This window comes from Drosophila sulfurigaster, chromosome 3, assembly GCF_023558435.1.
Source record: "Drosophila sulfurigaster albostrigata strain 15112-1811.04 chromosome 3, ASM2355843v2, whole genome shotgun sequence".
Taxonomy (NCBI): domain Eukaryota; kingdom Metazoa; phylum Arthropoda; class Insecta; order Diptera; family Drosophilidae; genus Drosophila; species Drosophila sulfurigaster.
This window is the reverse complement of record NC_084883.1, coordinates 11,645,742-11,666,311: the sequence shown is the minus strand read 5'-3', so window position 1 is coordinate 11,666,311 and position 20,570 is coordinate 11,645,742. Positions and strand designations below refer to the sequence as shown.

The 20,570-nt window shown below is 37.0% G+C and overlaps 2 protein-coding genes across 2 annotated transcripts; both read left to right on the top strand.

The window, feature by feature from the left end:
• Positions 1–2,243: 2,243 nt before the first annotated feature.
• Positions 2,244–4,172, top strand: LOC133842476 (luciferin 4-monooxygenase). The gene is made up of 4 exons (XM_062275572.1): positions 2,244–2,421; positions 2,485–2,879; positions 2,950–3,066; positions 3,122–4,172. Exons 1-4 carry the CDS (start codon positions 2,272–2,274, stop codon positions 4,062–4,064), a joined length of 1,605 nt encoding a protein of 534 aa, XP_062131556.1. The 5' UTR covers positions 2,244–2,271; the 3' UTR covers positions 4,065–4,172.
• Positions 4,173–15,754: 11,582 nt separating this feature from the next.
• Positions 15,755–17,135, top strand: LOC133843595 (isocitrate dehydrogenase [NAD] subunit alpha, mitochondrial). The gene has a single exon (XM_062277217.1). It carries the CDS (start codon positions 15,820–15,822, stop codon positions 17,032–17,034), a length of 1,215 nt encoding a protein of 404 aa, XP_062133201.1. The 5' UTR covers positions 15,755–15,819; the 3' UTR covers positions 17,035–17,135.
• Positions 17,136–20,570: the final 3,435 nt, after the last annotated feature.

The window sequence follows — 20,570 nt, the reverse complement described above, 5'->3', positions numbered from 1 at the left end:
TCGACAATTAACGGTTCCACGAATCTTAAAGTTTCCTCATTTTATCCAAATGGAATGGAGACCATAGCATAAAGTCTTTTTGAGTTTCCAATAGTCGAAGCAACTGTTGCTTTTTTCTCAATTCGTTTTCATTTAAGTGTTCCTTTTTCAATGTTTCATCTTCAAAGGAAATACGTTTTCCTACGAAATAATTTTTGGACTGCCTTCATTTGATGCTAATATATGCAAATCATTCAAGAGCTATTACGAAAATGGCAGCTAAAAAGTGTTTTACTGTGGGGATGTCCAAGAACAGATCAGGGTTCTTGTTAGATTACTTTTAGAGAATAAATTGAAATATATAATATATCGCGGAAATTATTTTTGTATAGCTAAATGCTATTTTAAAGTGTATGTTATTTTCAACTGTAAAATATAGTAAAGTGCCGTAAATTTGTAAATCTTTGCCCTTTGACTAATTGAATGAATCAACGCACAGAAACAACACAAAACAATAAAGGCTAAGATACTGAAATTATTAAACAATAAATTTGAACAGAAAGCTAAACTAATTTTTAAAAGAACTTAAAACAAGTAAGAAAGTTGCAATAGATCTAGGCGTTTAAACATTCTCCGCTGCTGACGTTGATCAGGAATATATATGGAATATTGGTGGTCGGAGATAGCTTCTTCTGACACACAATGTTATAATACTTGTTTAATTTATGGATATATGATACAAATATAAAGGCAAACACCGCGCAGTTTGAGTAATTAAGAAAGTTTTAGTTTTCTAATTAAATAATAATTGGTCTACTAATCATTCATTCATTCAATCATTCAAACATACAAGTTATTAAGAATAATTAAAATAGTTGGAAGAAAGAAAGAATCTTGTTTTAAATATTTTTAGTCTAAGAAATGACAAATTAGTTACAGATCAATCGAGTCATCTTTGTTGACGTACCATCCAAAAACATCTATTTAAAATGCTGCTTAAGTCGAAAACATAGTTAACTGTAGACCTTTAGATCAAGAATCTATTTTGAACTTGCTAGACAACAAATACAGTTAAGGGAATGAACACAATTAAATAATTGAAGAATTATACTTGATTTTTAGAAACAATTTTGAATAGAATAATCTAATCACTTTTTACTCTAGACACTGCCGTAATATTCATGCGTTAAGTAAGCAAATTCGGCAAAACGAGATAAACAAAAATTTTCTACGTAAGAAGTTTATTATACTTTTTATCCATGGGGTAAAAAGGCGTGTGGTCGACGACATATTCCTACAGGTAAGTCTTTTAGCCACGTCCAAGTGTACGAGTTCTTAGATTATATATGTATGTATTAATCGATACGAATATGCCGAGGTGCTACCCAAAGATAAAGCATATACATAACAAAAATCCCGGGTGTCCAGTTCAGCAACACAAATATATTTATTTAAAGCACGTACCCAAGTCAGCTGTTTCCTGGAATGGAAAATAAATAAGATAGCTAGAGTCATGTGGTCGATTAGTAACATAAACAGAAAGCCGCCCAAACAAAATATGTATGTATGTATATATTTGTATGCATAATATCATAATAAAATTTAAGGCTATTTTAAAATTAAAATTTTAAGCTTATTTAAATTAAGTTATACAAATAAAATTCGACTTTATACATTGAGTCTTTACTTCTCAAAGCATTGATCGACTTATGATAAAAGCCCTTTAATAATTGCATAGACATCTTTGTTTAACTAGATTTTAGTAAATGTTTTGAGATCATTTCCATTCTGACGAACCTGGTTAATGTCTTAGGCAGACTTTCGTAAATGTTTTGTAATTATTTGTATTCTATTCATATTCTATTCCATTAAATTGTCGTTATACACTTTAATGGAATAGAACATGAATACATATAATGAAAATGATCACAAAACATTAACAAAAATCTATCTAAAAGATTAACCAGAATTGCGGAAAAAGTAAATTACGCTTCTAACGAGATTTTCGCCTATTTAATTTAAAAGAATCTCAATTATGTGACTACTAACATATGTATCTTCAAAAGTTTGAAAGAGGTTTTGAACTACCCTTTTACACTGTAGGTGCCGGGTATCTTTCTTGTACATATCAGAGGCAAACCCTTTAATCTACTTAATGCGGTACGTTGGATAGAGTCAGTTAGTAATAAGATTCGATAACGATATTCTGCTTTTGAGGGAGACATTTACGATATATAAAGCAGCAACAGGTTTGTGAAAAATTAATATTAGATTTGCCTTAAAGTAAGCACAATGGCAACAAGAGCTTTGTATCCCACAACTTACGACGAGGAGACCAAAATTTGGAGCGGCATGAGCAGAGCTCCCTTTTTCGCTCCTGACTGCTCGGTGGGATCAGTTTTATTCAATGCCATGAAAAATTGGCCCACCCAAACTGTCTTGGTAAATATAAACTGTAAAATCCGATGAGAGCTGTTTCTAATAAGTACTTTTCCTGGAGCGTAGATCAACCATGAGGATGGAAGGCGGATTGCCAATGCCGAAATGCGAGCACTGGCCACACGTCTGGCCTTATTTTTGAAGAAGGAGAAATTGAACCACAATGATGTGGTTGGCATCATTGGAGTCACAAGCACATACTTGGCACCACTGGCCGTGGGTTGTTTCTTCAATACGACTCCATTCCACGCGGTGGCTGTGAATAAAGAAGCCAGCGTCATCAAGGGACTCTATGAGCTGACAAAGCCAAAGATCATGTTTTGTGATGGCAACGACTATGAACGCATTAAGGAAGTGACCAAAGAGTGGGCCCCCAAATTTATCACGCTTACTGGCCGTGTCGAAGGCGTTCCCAGCATCGAGGATCTGCTGAATCCCACAATGCAAGAGCATTTCTATCAGTGAGTGAAAATAATAGCAATTCATTCCAGCAATTGAATTTACATTTCTCTTTCTATTTCCCCCTTTTAGACCTGAGCCATTGGCCATCGATGGAGATCAGACCGCTTTAATTTTGTGCTCTTCGGGCACATCGGGTCTTCCCAAAGCTGTTGCTATTTCCCACAAGCATGTGACTAGGATTGCACCGTAAGAGTTACGCAATCTTTATTATTTCACATTTATAACATTTCTTTCCTTTTAGATTTTGCAACAGCACCGATATTATATTGACCAACGCCACTCTCGACTGGGCGACAGGTTTCATCAGCTCAGCCATCGGTTTGATTTACGGTGTCCAAAAAGTCATATTCGAACGTCCATTCGAGGCTGGAGAGTTTATTGGCATGATCAAGCAATACAACGTTTCCATTCTTGTATTGAAACCTTGGCAGACTTATGAGCTGTTCAACCATCCATTGGCCACCGAAGAATCTTTGGCTAATATCAGAGTGATCTTCATAACCGGCTGCTGGCTCTCCACTAAAATTCTGCAACGCGGCCAGAGTTTGATGAAAAAATGTTTGATTGTGTCTTCATATGGAGCCACAGAAACAGGAGCAATTACGGCAAACATTGATCATAGCCATGATGATTCCCTTAATAATGTGGGTCGCATCTTTCCCGGAATGCGTATCAAGATTATCGATGAAGACGGCAACGCTCTCCCCCACAACAAAGTCGGAGAAGTGCTAATCGACATTGGTTCCAAGTGGCTGGGATACTTGGGCAGCCCTGCTGATACTGAGGCTACACTACAGGATGGTTGGATTAATCTCGGCGATCTTGGTTACTTCGATAATGACAATAATCTGATCCTTGTGGATCGCAAGAAGGATTTGCTGAAGTACAAATCAAATCACTATTGGCCAACAGAGATCGAACAGATCATCGCAGAGTTGCCTGAGGTATTAAATGTCTGCGTCGTGGGAATTCCCGATCCCTGCATCGGAGAACTTGCTGGCGCGCTAGTCATTAAGAAGCCTGGAGCCACGATCACCGAGCAGCAGATTATCGATCATGTGGCTAAGCGTGTTGTGGTCGAGTACAAGCAATTGCATTCGGGTGTTAAGTTTGTAGACACGTTACCTTTGAACCCGAATGGAAAGATGATGCGAAACTTGGCCAAGCAAGTGTTTTTGGCATGATTAAATTAATTGATTGTAGAGTCTGTTATTAATTATAAGTTATATGTTGTTCCTTTACCCTCATTGTTCGGGTATAATAAATATTTGTTTACGTCATATCTATACAAATGTGCCGACTCATTTAATAATTTTTTACCAATCAATATATATGGTATATACAGAGATTATATATAGTCTTATCTATCAATCCGTTTGAAGGCCTAGATACTGTAGTTTATAGAGAAAGCCAAATCGGTGACATTTATCTTATACACAACATTTCATTTGGCCGCTAAATAGCTATTGAAAGTAATCGTATTCCTCAAAATAGTTTTTATCTGAATTGGAATAATAGATTAAATTGCATTTTTCAGAAATTGTATAGTTTATTATTTATTATCTGTGATTTCTTATATAGTATGTAAATTATTTATTATCTATAGCAAGAACTTATAGTTCTAGCTGATTATCACATTTTTTCACATAACAACATTACTTTTGTTAAGCATATGTGTATCCAAGCTGTAATATAAAAATAAAAATATATTTGTACCCGCTACCCAGAGGGCAGATGGAGGTATAATTTGTTAACATGTTTTTGGCCTCTCACGAAAATATCTAAAATCAAGCAAACATCTTTACTACTTGTCCTTCCTAACTACTTGATGGTCATTTTAAAAGCTGTTCTAGAAATAACTTTACAGCCAACCTGTCTAGCATGCTTTTGGAGGTGTGCTTTGGATCTCCATCCTGCTGAAATTCTTTTTAGGCTTCGTCGTACGCACATCGTCAATAAAATTATGAAGATGGGCTTTCAAAATATCCCAATGCTGGTGCTTTTCCACTATTCCACTTATCCTGTATAGTGGCTTAGTCTTCTACAAAGTGAAGCAGCTCCAAATAATTATTATTCCACTTCCACCGTCTTTTACGGTTTGCTCTGAGAGCAACCCTGACAGCGACACCATGTCAAGGAAACCATCACATTGCTTTGCTTTTATTAAACAATAGTACCGGATAGCTAACAATAAAACTGCAACTTTTTCCTGGCTTTGAATTATTTCTCGGACAAGGTATTTCAAATATTTTTTAAATGCCACACAAAATGCGATTGCCAAAGTTTTCACAGTTTACAAAGGCCTGCTCCCGCAAAAGACACGATTTCATTTAGTAACTTCAAAATAAAAAGTAATCACTCCGAAAACTAAACAAAAACTAATGTGAAAATGGGCCATGCTCAAACATTGCCTATTATGGTATTATCATATCAGATTATTGTACTTAAACTCGTAAAGGAAACTCGACATTACTTAAGAAAAAGGCACCATAACGCCCCTCAATAGACGACGACTGAAATATAAAATAAGTATACGAGTAGATGTATATGTATAGATGTATATTTCAATTGTGTTATCAATTTTTTATTATCCACAAATTAATTGACTATTGCCAACAGATTAAATGCGTATAAGTTTTGTTGATATTCAAAACACAGTGAAATCTTCATTACCCCCGCAAGTGCATGCTTCAAACGGTTCTTAAATAATTATAACATAACTTTTTTTTAATTTCATTTTGAAAATGGGCTTGGCATTATAAATATATTAGCAAACACTTCAGTCAAATAATTTTTTGGTCGAACTATTAATTCTACAAATTGTAGGAATTCAAGACAATACACAGACACTGCTGTTGTATTGGTTGTCAAATGGCTTGAGCAGAAGATAATTGATCATATATAATATATGTATATATAATTGATCATATGGTCAAGCTTGTTGTGGCCGACTACAAGTATTTAAATTCAAGCGTAAAGTTTATGAGAAGGTCACATTAATCTTAATGTTATGGATCAACTCATTGAGAAAAACGGTTGTTTCGAACACATACAATGAAAAATATACTTTTAGATAAGATAAAAAAGAATCTTTTCTATAATAAATAGATTTACCTGCGTCACTTGTCTAATGTGCATTTAGTGAATGGAAAAAGCTAACATATTTTTCGTTGATTTATGCACGTGTATGAACTCTGATGAAAGCAAACATTGCCAATATTCAGCATAAAGTTGGATAACATTATCTCACTTAGCCAAGTAGACGTTATTACCCATTGAATAATTGCTGAATGGCCGTGACTGAGCAGTAGACGATAATTATGAAATGAAGATATATTTTATATGTGATATCGATTTATTATCAATAAACTGAAACACCTGTACGCAAAACAAACTGAAAATACCACAGCAATGATCAAAGTCCGTGCGAAACTACCGATTGATAATAATTGAGAATATAATAAATACTGACAAAGCATAATTTCAAACATTAGTTGTTTTTATTATGTACAACTAGTAAGTAAGTACCTGAAAATATTCATACAACAAAGTAGATAAACAGTTTTGATACTCGAGATGTCTGCAGAGTAAATGAACAATGGATAACAGCAAATACAAAAAAGAAAGAGAAATGAAATGGCCATCAATCAATCAATGACAGCAACTTGAATTTGAAAATCTTACAATCACGTCAGGTAGACAGATCGGCAAACGCTTTGAGCGTATGCGAGACACATGGACGCTGATTGCTAATGTCAATTGAAAAGAGACTCAAGTGACACATGCGTATTTAAAATGCCAATCAAATAGAAGCCATGGTTACCTTTGAAGGTGATGTGAGAAGACTTTTGGGTCGTAAAGGTCGTCACACGCGTTACATCTGATAATTTCCGTTCAACAATTGCAAACGCCTAAAACTATGCTGTAAATTCGTCAGCTGAAAACCACAAACAGCTAAATTGGGGGCTGGAGCTCTGGCCGCTTTGTTAAGTACGAGGAGATGCTTTATGGCAGAGTCAGCGACACATTCAGGCACAGGCACAAGCTCAGGCCCAGTCGAGTGTGCTTATGTTTATGCGCATTTATTTACGACTTAAAATTTGAATAATTTACGATGGCGTCGGCCGAAGGCGAGGAATCCAGTTCAGTACACTCCCTTAGATGCTGTATTTGGCCGAGAATGTGTGTTTGCAACAAGGCCAAAAAACAACGAAGAGGATTGCGTTCTCTGGAACTGTTACAAAGTCAAGCCGAAGCCCTGAAAACATGCAACTCGCCATGGAACATTGAATCTTTTTTTTTTTTTTGCGAGCTAAGGCTATTGGCTCTATGGCTATCGCCATGGCTATGCGCATTGCATTTGCGTGGGAGATGAGAACTTTGTTCAAGAACGGGCAATGTAGATGTAAGTACTAACAATACCAACTGAACAACAACGACCTTCAACTGCAGCGACCAGATTGCGGCGAGTAACGGACAGCCGACAACCGAAAGCGGTCAGTGGACAGCGGACGGCAGATGGCGGACAACGGACAGCGGACAACTGACGGCGGAAATGGCAACAGCAGCGAACATAAACGGAAACTCAAAATACCGCTATGAAGCGGAAGTTAAATTATTGCAATTGTGTTGGCAGCGCATTTCATAACTGTAAATTGTACGCCCTCCCTTTCCGTCACTGGCAATTGCCATTTTTAGTTGTTTATCCTGCCATAATTGTTATTGTTTGTAAATAGTACTATATAGATACATTTGCAACCGGAGTCAATATAGATTCAAGGCAAAACAAAGTTGTGATACAATTCAGAGCAGTGTTTTATTGAAGATTTTAAATAACAAGTACGAAAGTTACAGTCGAGTGTGCTAAGCTGTGAAATACCCGATGCACATTTTCAATTAAATTATATTCTACGAATATAATCAAAGATTATATCAGAATATTTAAAGATTATATTTGGTATATCGATATAGTACTACATTCCAAATATAGCATACACTTCAAAATATCGTAGATTGTCAACCAAAGCAATTGAAATAGCAGATGACTCCTTTCGCTTGTTACATTCATTTCCCGTAGGTATAAAGTTACCTCTCTACCACATAGGTAGCTTGGATAAATAGTGTAGAGCAAGAAAACCAAAGACAACACTGAAAGCAGTCAGCCATCCATCAGATACTAACAATGAATTGACTGCATCAGTCCGCCATTCCACATATCTAATTATCCCAGGCTCAGCTCAGCTCCTCCCCAAACCCATTCAATGACGCACATAAAGAAATGTTTACATGCAATTACCGTTCTAGTGTTGGGTTGCCAACTCGAACGCCATTCACAATTATTTATTACATTTCCAGAGATCAGGATTAAGTCGTGGATAAAGCGGAGGAAGAGGAAACGGAGAAGTAAATGCGAGAACACACACAGAGAGAGGAGTGTCTAGGTCGCATTCTTAATTGCCGTGCCTGTAATTTATCATCGGATGGCAATTTTAGCTTGGAATCTGCAGTGAAAAATGCTGCTGGCACTTACATCCACATGCACAGAACATACATAGGTCTTATGTGTTTATCGTTAGTAGTCGTTGTTGGCAATGTGTGTGTGTTAGGAAAACATTAAACAGATCCAAACGAGAAAGGTGTAGTCCAGTACTCCACTTGCGACTACTAAGTGCTTGCTAATTGAATTGCAGGGTAACATGAATTTACTAAGTATATCAAACAATGATACTCTAATATTGAGAGCTTTATAAATAGCACAAATCTACTAAATTTATCATCTCAAATATGCAACAAAATTACTCTAATGCTGAAAGCATAATTTACTCATTTACTCATTTGAGTAAAGTTTAAAGAAATTATCTGGCAATAAACTCGTATTTTCTACATGTATCTCATCTCCAATATGCAACAAAGATACTCTAATATTGAAAGCATAATTAATACTTTATTTGAGCGACTAGCTGAGTAGATTTTAAAGAAATTAGTTCGCATTAAACTCACATGGCCACTGCGAAGGCCACAAAAGTCACAATGCGCACGACTATCGCAAGTCGTATATTTATATAGCCCTTGCGCTAGCGAATTTAGACAGATTTATGGCAGGGGCATTAAATGGCATTAAGCGGCAGGCGAGCACTGTTTCCGTTTCCTTCTTTCCTTCCTCTTCTTGCCGCTTTCCGTTGCAAGCGCTGCACTTGATATTTGGGGCACTTAATTAAGAGTTCTATTTGAAATTCCCGTGTTCTGGAAATGTGCAACTAGCAGCTCGTGGATGCAGCTGCCACTGCTACAGCCACTGCAAGTGCAACTGCAACCGAATTTGCGATAATAAAAACACATGTTGACAGACACCGTCAGTGTCTTAGCTACTTTAGGGGCGTGCTGCGTGGGTTGTCGGAGCAGACAATTTTTAGTGCCATTTAAGCCATTTGCACATTTTCGTTTATGGTCTCTGCCATTTCATTGCTGTCTTCCTGTCAACATATCCCGCAACAGTCGTTGGTTGCCATTGCGGCTGTTGCTGTGGGCGCACCTATTAGTTTGGGATCTGGCACCGAGCGCCTCACTTCGTTTCACCTCGAATCGCCTTGAGTTCTTGATGCTCTTTTGTTTGGCGCAAAATTGGAATGTCATAAAAGTGTGTTTGCTTATTTAAAAAATCGTAAAAGCGAGTCAGGATGAAAATAAAAAACATGCCATGCGAGGCCATCACTTGCTGTTGTTCTTGTTGTTCATGCTCACATATTTCTGATGGCCATTGTGCCTTGGCTTTAGCTTTGGCCTTACGAGCCTTCTATGTATCCTTTTGTGGCGCCCTTTCCTTTCCTATCCTGCTCTCTAGCTGCTCTCTCTCTCTGTCTGTTCTGACTTCCGTTTCCGGTTGCATGACTTGGCATTGTTTCATTTTGATTGTAATTTTTTATTACTTTGAAGGCACACATGCTTCTTCGAATTGTTGCTTGATTCACAGTTGGCATTTCGCTTGTAATGAAAATCAAATGAATATTGAAAAAAAAAATTGTTAACCTCATCATAAAACTCTCAAGATAGAGCTAATAAAACCGACCTTAAAACCATTTAGTTAATATTTAATATTTATACGAGGGACATCAAGAAAAAAGATAAAAGTTGTATTTATGCGTAGTATTTGTCGGTCCGATTTCTGATTTTTGACAATCATTAAGATCATCGAACTGTGTCGCCAATACGTAATGTTTCTGATTGCTTAGCGTTGGACCTTTTAACCCTTTTTACACCCGTAACCCGAAAAGTTATGCTGACTTAGAGTCTGAAGTGGGTATATTTGGCCACACAATAAGTGAGGATACGAATATTTAAGGGACAGCAAGTAAAGTCTAGAATTGTCTAATCCAAGAGGAAAGCACCTACATATCGAAGAAGTCGAAAAAAGGATTGTCTGCAAATTGTGGTTTACGTAAACTAAGGTCGGGCAAAACGCAACTGCAGACTTCTTTCTTTGTTTGTTTTTAGGATTTTTTATTTCAGTCAGAGGAAAGTTTGTTTGTTTCCTGTCAATATAAACGCAACTAACTGAAAATGTGAAATTCTCATACAAATTGCGACGTGATGTTAAATCCTTAAGTCGTACCTTTAGATTAAAACGCTTTCGAAATGAATTTATATATATTAAGTTAAAGCGTAGCACTGCATCACTTAGTGTCCCAATTGGCAAGCTCGTCCCTTGACCTTGGCTTGGACGCCGAGCTAGACCGAGAGTTAGAGTCGCAGATGGCAGTAATTTGATTTAATCAGAGGCGCGTGGGCCAAGGACGTGAATGGTAATGAATTATTCATTTACTCGAGTTACAGTGAAAGGAAAGGATTTCAACTGCTTTCAGCTGTGGCTACGCAACCAGTTGTCTCGCTGATGCTGGCTTGAGGCAATGGTAAATGGTTATGTTTATTTAAACAAAATCGGATTGAAGTCAATTAAATTCATTGACTTAGAGAGCTGGGTCAAAAATTCGGCATAATGAAGTAAATAAGTTTTGTAAATTAATTATTCGACAAGTATTCAAATGAAACCGTATACAAATTATTATATTCAACCGAATTCGAATTCAGTTTGCGAATTCACTTCACTTTCCCAACAATATGACAATGTGGGCTTAAGTGAAGAGCTGGTCAACACCGTTGAGAACTGAGGTCGAAAGATACGAAAATGAATTATAAGTTTGCATGAAATCAATTTATATGGACTGCTGAACTCTGTGCCCCAACTCCTCAATTTCTGTGCTGGCTGAGATATGTGCAGGGGAAGTCGGAACTGAAAGCTTTACAGCAAAAAAAACATTCACACAACACGTCCTTAAAGAACTTAATTAACTTTTTTCAAGTGTCGTTGTTGCTGTTGTTGTTGTCGCAACCAATGGCCTTTTGGCCAGAAACGCACGTTGCCTGGGTCGTGGGTCGTAAAAAATATTCAGCAATATTTAACTGTCACATTGTGCGCCTTTTTACGTTTCAACACACACATAAACAAGCAGCGATGCGACTCTTGCAAAATATTCTCAATATTGTGACCGGAATACTGTTAACTCTGTCCCCTTCGTGGGTAGCCGCCGGACGTGATGGGTGCATGCACCTCGAGGTTCGACATATGTACGCATAATATGTCATCCGTATCAACACTTTAACATTATGAGTAACCTTTTTATCGAAATACTTCTCATCTAATTATGACAGTACAGACTGTCAGTTTAATATGAAATACGAGCATGCTGATTGCCCAAAATAACTTTTAAACGACTGTTAAAGAACCTAGACTTTAAGAGACTAGTTCACAGTAATTTTACATTTCTGCAATTCGATACAACAAAATATATTTGTTTGTACTAATTGATTGACTGACTGATTCATAAATTCACTTATTGAGTAATTAATATTAACGATAAGAGCACTCAAATTTTAATCATGCAATAAAATAAAGTTTTTCGATTTCTCCAATCTCAATAATTCGTGCATTAAAATTGGGAAGTGGAAAACAGTATCGTTCAAATATATCAATTATACCTAAAAATATTCAAATATACCAAAAGATTTTATACTTATATACTACTTCATTAGGATAGTACTTACTACTAACTTACTAACTTACATTAAAGCGCTCTGGGTTTGATAAATAAAACAGACACCGCTGCCCAAATCATAATCCTCAACCACTCAAAAGAGATCAATTCAAAGACGAGGTTAGGTTCCGAGAACAACATTTAGTTAAACAACAAAATTCAAAATTCTCCGAAAATGCAACGCGAGGGAAATTTCGGGAAAACTGGCTAGTATATGACATAAATATGGAACAGCGTTCACAAAAACTAACAAGTAAACAAATGGTGGTAAACGGTTGCAATTCAACTCAATTTAAGGGTAATTAATCATTCAGAAAAAAATATTTAACACAACTCTGTTGAGTGCGACGATTTGCATCTCTTTTTTTAATGACTTTTTTCTATTTATTAATTTAGTGGAAAACACCATCGACATTCTCCTTTAACCAACATCAAGAGTCCAGTCAATTCAGCCGTATCCGTGTCTGCCTGCGTTTCTGTGCGTGTATTGTAGACTATATATATAAGAAGATATAGTATATATATGTAGATACACCAAAGGGCATATAAGTTTTTCTAGAACCGCACGTTCTTCGCCCAGAAATAATAAAAATCGATTTTTTTTAATTTCCATATTATGTTAACTTTTCCGATGCATAAATTGACTTCCGATGGAAATTAGACCACCTGAACAAAAAATATTTGTTGATTTAAGTATATGTGATTGTATAAACTAACTGGTGCAGGGTACCTCATAGTCATTCAATCTCTACCGAAGCTTTAAACTGTTATTTTCTTTTTTTTAGATTTAGGAAAAGAATTGAACAATTTGCTCTTCACAAAAAATGTTTGGTAGCGAGAGAGGACGAGAAGAGCATTGTGGCCATTGCTTTTATGTCGATATAGCAAGGCAGGATTAAAATCCTTGGATTTTGTACTTACTATATACATAAATCTGTGTGTATCTATTAAATTGTAGTATTTATTTCGGTCTACTTTTTTCATATAGAATACACTGAAATGGTGTGTGTTTGCTGTTGGTCCATCAGTGTTGGGCATAGAAGTTTTACGTGTTATTTTTTGATGAAGCAACACCATTTGAACGCCATGCTGGGAATAAATAGTGGTTTTTAGTAAGGATTCTGATTCGACAGGCGGTTAGGCGGCGGCAGGACAAGTGCAACCGTTCACACGCTCCGGCATGGAAATGACGTGAATGCGTGCTGAAAAAGGATGAAAAGCAACAACTTGAAAAACATTCCATCAGCTGCAGCAGAAAGACAGAGAACAAGCGGGAGCAACATAGAGAAGGATAAGGAGAAAGAGAAAGAGAGAGAGGAACGACAACCATAGAAATGTAAATTCTGATGCTGAAAGAGCGGTCGAAGACGAGTATTGTTTACATTAATGCAAAAGCCCGAACGCATCTTCTCAACCGTCTGACCAACTTGGAGTCAATAACTCTTCATGCCAAGCTCCTCCAATTGGTGTAGTAGTACGACCTGAACCGGGTTCAGCTGCCAAACGAAGCGTAAACCAACAAAAGGTATGAAAAACCATTGACGGGGAATGTTGAATTGAAAAAATTGTAGCAACCCACCCAAAGGTCACTAAAAGAGGAAAAATGGAAAGATATGCAAATATTGGATGAGACAATCAAATATGCAGTAATTTTTTGCATCAATTGACTTGGCCTTATACTCCAGCCCTTTCGGATTGACGAGGGGCTCTTGTGCTCTCATGATTTCGTAGCCGAACTAGCAAAGAAGTCCTGAAATGTTATACGAGACACGCATCTAAGGAATTTTGTATTCCTGATCAGGTCAAATAGCTTATGCTCATATTTATTGATTCGTACTTGTTCCTTAAAACTTTGGTCAATGACAAATTTATTTAATATTTTATATAAATCTCAGCTTATCGTAATACCATATAATAATCAAATCAATTTCAAGCAAAACTTGATACTTCTGATAATATTACTACTACTTGTCGTTCATTGCTGAGAGTAAGTTCAAAGGTATTTCACATTTATCTGATATTTAATATAATTTAATTACTGAAGTATATTACACGCCTCTGCACTAGGTTGCTCAGAAAGTTACATTTATTTTGAAACAGTTAAGATTCTACCTTAGGCTTCGCCAAGCTACTGACGCCAGCTATTTGAAGTACAATAGGAATTGTATGAATTATTCAAAGATTACAGAAAAGTTGTAAATTTCCAATGTCCTAAGGGAAATATCTCTCTTGGCCTCTGTGATCGCATAGAAGAATTAATGATCAAATTCACTGTTTTGAAAACTGATTACCCTTACAATTTTTTTTACATTTTCTTCGCACAATCAGTTTTAAATTCTTGCCACGGATTAAAACTGCAACCGCCATGCGACATCTGGTTTTCACTTGTTGAAATTCTTTATTTCCTCTCTTATGTAAGGCAAAGCTCCTACGAGGTGAACACATGCTGCTAATGTGAAACGTTTAAAAAGCGATTCATTCTCATTGAATATTTCTTAACAGTGATTATTATTCTGATGATAATGTCGATTCCGTTTCCCCTTAAAGGAAAAGGAAAGTTATCGCTCAATAGACGCATCTTGCGAATCATACTCATGAATACGCCAGAACCACATTTTGAATGCATCGCAAGCTCAATGGATTTCAATGACTACGCAGATGCTTAAATGTAATTCACTTTTATGAGCTTTGTAAGAAATGTCCTTCGCACACTCACAGGCAGGCACTCACATGAACACATACGAATGCATTTGCACAGTGAAGGGAAGCCATCAACATTTTTTGCACTCGAGCGCACAATTTGCAAGTAAGTCGGGTATTGTTAACCCTTTCAATAACGTGGAATTATAATTATATTATAATACATATGCATGTATATATTATATTAATAATTAGTGTCTAATGCTTAAAATTTAAAATGAAACATTGGCAGAACTCAAATGTAACCCTTTGCCTGTTTTTAACATTGTAGACGACAATTGACATGAAAACGAAGCTTATACAGCTTTCTAAATTTTGGGACATTTCCTGGACAACTTTGTCAGTTCGAAGTACTTTGTTGGATTTACGAGTACGTGCAAGGAGTTCTTGATGAGAGATACTTGCTACACAGAAAAGGGAATGAGATTACGAGCAGTGCATAAAACGAAAACATTACAAAGTTTTGTCCAAGTTAATCTGGCTATGGTATGATTATTGAAATATTCAAAGGTCGACGAGAAAGCGCCCAATAAAAGAGACTTACTTAAGGGACAATATTAATGAAAAGCAGACTTCGAGCTATAGTAACAGAAAAATTAAATAATATTTACAAGTTAATAAAGCTTTACTTAAAACTTAAGTGCGATAGCATAAAATAATCATAAACTTGCAGTAAAAGGCCGTCACGCCAAAATGTCACAGTCTTAGAAATTTATTTATGATCTTGGCGCCCCACTGAGGTGCACATGCTTTGGTTCGTTGGGGATGTTTGAGAATCCCTCTTCATGCCTGCTCATAATAGTCATCTGTGCTAATGACTTGGTCACTTATTTGTTGTGTGAAAAATCACTGGCATAATATAGTCGCAGAGGCAGCAACTGCCACGCCCACAGCCATTTGTCTTGAACAGTCAGGGGCATAAAACTGTTGACATGTCATTTGTCATATTCACACGCTTCCTCCTACCTCAGTTGTGCCCGTCCCCGGGGAATATTGTTGTGTTGCACTTGTGCGAATCTGAATTCAGGTAAATTATATGGATAATATGGCACAAAGTAAGTGTATAGCAAGGAGTCAAGAGAACTCTGTGAGATATAAATTAAAAGTAAGACTTTTCGATGTCAGTTTAGAATTTCAACAAAATTCAAATATGAACAATTTACGAAATCTTCGAGTTGGTAGAGCTCCGTTCGCCCAATGGTTGCGTTGCTATACCAAAGGATGTGATGAATCCAAGAAATGTACTAAGATCCGATCAAAATCTATGTGCGGAGATGAACAAAAGAAAAACCAACAAAAGGGAAATTCAAAAAAGGGAAATTCAAAAAAGGGAGACCAACCAAAGGGAGACCAAGGAAAGAAGGCCAATAAAAAAGCGACCAATAACGAAGTAAAAAAGATAACTTTGATCGAGGGACAGGGTGTGGGATGTGAGTTGATTCAATCGCTGAAAACGGTGTTTGATGCTGCCAAAGTGCCCATCGAATGGGAATCCTTCCCAGACGAACCAGGCAGCCATAAGGTCTCAAAAGAGCTCTTAGACTCATTGAGACGAAATAAAGTCGGAATCAAAGGCCCTATCGAGGATCCGCTTTGGATGAAAGATCTGCGCAAACAGTTCGATCTTTTTGCCTACACCGCCGTTTGCCGCAACATGGAAGGTCAAGATAATCCTTATGGTAAATTAAATTGCGTTATTATACGCGATATGATGGAGGGCGAGTATTCGGGCATTGAGCACGATGTCGTCCCAGGAGTTCTGCAGTCTATCAAAATAAGCACTGCTGCCGGAGCGGAACGCATTGCGAAGTACGTATTTGATTATGCGAACGAATTCGATCGCAAAAAAATCACCGTGGCTCACAAGGCAAACATAATGCGAATGACCGACGGGAATTTCTTGAAGCATATGCGAAAGGAGGCAATCAAACACATGCCAGATCGACTCTTCGAGGAGCGTTACATGGACACAGCTTGCTTAAATCTCATCATGAAGCCGGAAACCAACGATGTACTCGTATCGTCCAGTATGTATGGCGATGTACTGGTTATGATGGCTTCAAGCATCACGGGTAGCAAAGCAATGTGCCCCGGATACGGTGTCAGTCCCCATGGACGTCTCTACGACACTCTAAATAAGGTGGGCGAAGAGCTGGCTGGCAAAGATCAAATTAATCCTACTGGCATGCTTTTCTCCGGAGTTCTTATGCTACGCAGAATTGGCCTTATGGATCAGGCAATGTCAATTTCCTGTGCTATCAAAAGTGTTTACAAGGACACAGATATGCGCACTAAAGATATTGGTGGCAAAGCCAAGTGTTCTGAATTCACTAAGGCCGTGTGTGATTTTATTGCAAAACAGTAACTATATATGAATGTCGGACCGAAAGAAGTTTTAATTGATTTTCGCATTTCATTCATTTTAGATATTAATCAAAATTTCTTTCAATAAAATTTGATAATGTAGATCTAGAAACGTTAATCATTTATCACCGATCTTCAGATAATGGTATATACTACTTAGAAAAATATTCTTTCTTAACAAGGATAAGCATTAGCCATATTAGACATGTTCTGTTCTTGAATAGTCCTTTTTTTGCGATTGGTTTATCACATTTAGCAAACTAAATAGTCCAACATTTCTTATAAAAAAATAATATACTTAAAATATATAAAACAAAAGGGAGTCTAAAAAATTTAGAACATAAAACTTAAAAATATAACTGTATTAAAATCAACGACGAATATGACAATGAATATGTTAGAAACACCATCCAACGAATGAATCAAAAGGCTTAGTTCACTGATCAAAAAAAGAATCTATTCAGTAAATGGAACAAAGTTTACACAAAACTATAGAAACTGCAATTTTTTGCATGGGGAGTGTGAATAGAAAACCAAAAGTTATTCCGTGCTCGTGAGTGAATTTGGGATAAAAACTGAATCTACAGATTGAATTTTGCGCCACAGGTAACAATAGCCAAAAGATTAGCTTGAAACAAAAGTTAAAGTTTTAAATTTGTTTTCATTTAGCTCAGTTTGTATTGTGAAGTTGTTTAAATAATAGTTTTTTAAGGAGTTAAAGAGAGTTTAAACGATAAACCGATTTAAAAGTATTTTTTACTAAAAACTTGCCATTAATAACGTGATTAAATAAACTTGAAGGTTCGCCTCGGTGAGCAGTCAATAAGGGTCACGTATTGGCCGCTGACAAAGTAAGCCAAGTTGCTCCAATTGCTTCTAAGATGCAAAGATGCCAAGAAGGAGAAGCTGACTGCTGACAGGAAAGGAAACGACAAGACAAGACAGTCAGATGCCGTTGCCGTTGCCGCTGCATAAAAACTTGTTAAAATTTAATAATTTATGGCTCCTTCTTGGTCTCTAGTCTGTCCGAGGATGGGCTCACAGACGCGCCCAAGTAATAAACGTCAGTTTTTGTGGCCTGCTACTGCTAGTAGTAATAACAACAACAACACCAACAACAGCAACAACAACAAAAGCATAAAATTGCCCAAGTTTGTCAGACAGGAGTGGACTGACAGCAGTCGGAGATATGAGGGTAAGCGTATACTAACTGTACAAACTGTACGGATGCAAGCCAAGGATTCTGCCATCCAATTTGGCTGCCTGCTCTAAATTGCAAACATTTTTTTTACTCCTTCTGCTGCTGCTGCTCCACCGACTCCCGGTTCCGCATCCGCTTTCACTGTCAGCTCCCACTTCTACTTCCACTCCGCCATCTTGTAACTATACTAATATGTAGTTGTAATTAAATTTCGACTCTGCTTGCAGTTGGCCATAACTTAGAGAGAATGCTCTAACTAGTCACACCCCTTCATGCTGCGTCCTTTTACTGCTTTGCTGACTGCGATTTATGAGAAGCCAGAGGGCCATTTACCTGTCAGTTGTGTTTTCCACTTGATGCAAATTGACCGACGACACTCGGTTAAGTTTACTTCAAGTTTTTAGGCCACGTCACCGTCTCGATGTGGCCACCATGTTGATTCTATTGTTAATGTCAAAAGATTCTGCTGTGTGCAAAAGTGTCCGATAAGAGCAGAGAGTGCTGTTATTATATTGCTCCCTGGGGGAACTTTAGTGGCTACTTAAAGAGCAGTTATATTCAACAGTTTTCCTAATCAGGTGAACTAAATGTTGATGGCTCTCTTCCTTAATTACAAAGGTCAGACGAGGATTTAATTACGGCTTCCTCACAAATTCCCAGACAACAACAGTGCATTTTCTATGTTTATAAACCCATGTATATAACCCTGATAATTACCATAACAAAAACAAACATAAACAACTCAACATTCTTCTTTGTTTCTTTTTGCGAATAAACTCATGGAAGAGTTGTGCCATTTACGGAATTAAAGAATTGTGGAATCATGTTCACATACGAGTAATTACAATTACGTGCTGTATTATTATGCATGGATATAAATTACATATATTCCTGGCAACTTTATGTTGTTCTTGCCGTTCCTTTATTTACATGTTCCATGTAAGTTTATAAATCTCAGTCAACTAAATGTAAAGCACTCTCAATTCGTGACAGGCATGCAAAGTAATACAGACAATTGCTTATGCTCAAGCGATGACAATTGATGTATCTACTTTGTTGAAGGACATGAAGAATATCCTTAAAAAAAATTATATATATTAAGACTTCTAGTTGTTCGTAGCTCAATCTACATACATACATATATTCACTTTGTATGTTATACTCAACACAATGATATTAAGACACAAAAGTTGAAAACCTCATTTCTCATAAATAAATTTGTATTTAGTTATTCGCTTTTAATAATTAAATGTCTTTTGGAGTGGAACTGCTCTAGTCTAAGTTTGACGTTGAATTTAAAATAGCTTCTTTTAAAACTTTAAACCACCGTCTAACATAGTTATAAAAATTGTGTTAACCTGCCACTAGGCAGCGTTTGAGTTAAGACAGAACATTCCTTTAGTTCTTACTATGCAAATTGCTAATTGTACTCATCAACACTGTTCCGTGCCCCTCCTAATGAGAAATGCAAAACAGTCTCAATTTATAAAATGTTCAATGCCAAAAAGGAAACGGAGAAAAAAACGAAATGCGAACGCGAATGAGAATGGGAATGAGAATGATAAAATGAATAAGTATAAAATGAAAGTCGAGTCAGGGGCGCGTTCGACTGGGGTTTTGTACTCGTTATAGCTTTATATAGAAACTTAAGTGCCCAGAAATGCGCACGCACTGAGGCGTGCAAATTGTTTGGGGACCTGAAAGATGCGAGATGTTGGGCGCGATGTCTTTCCACTGCCTCCCCTCCAAGTGGATCGGTGTTCGCGAAAGGCAAGCGAGCCGCTGAAGTAGATTTTAACAAAAGTTCCCAGACGTATTTTTTACTTTCATTCGCACTACATGGCGCATTATGCATAAAACAAAAAACATGGCCAAAATATAAGAACTGCCAAAGGACGAGCTGCGATCCGGGCTGGGAGAACCGCGGAACTGCCACTGTGTGTAACGGATGGCATTGCAAGTGCTATAAGTTGGTGTGAAGTATTTGCATGAGAATGCAGAATGAAGAATACAGAATGCAAAATGCAAAATGTGCGGGAAAGGTGTCATGAAAGCGCAAAGTAAATGCAATATACAATAAGAAAGAACAAATTTCCTGGGTGTCTGTGTTAAGTTGGTCAACATTGCACAGCATTATAATGTATTATGTATAAGAATAATGTTCGTTCATTAAAATAAAGTGATACAATTACGAAATATCACGACTAGCTGGTTTTCTCATTAACCTACAGCATCTGTCTCATGCAAAGGTAATTGAACAACTGAATTCTAGGTTTAACTTTTAGGAGCTCGAAGCACCCGAGATTTGTGTATAACAGTTTAGGCATCGAGTGCAA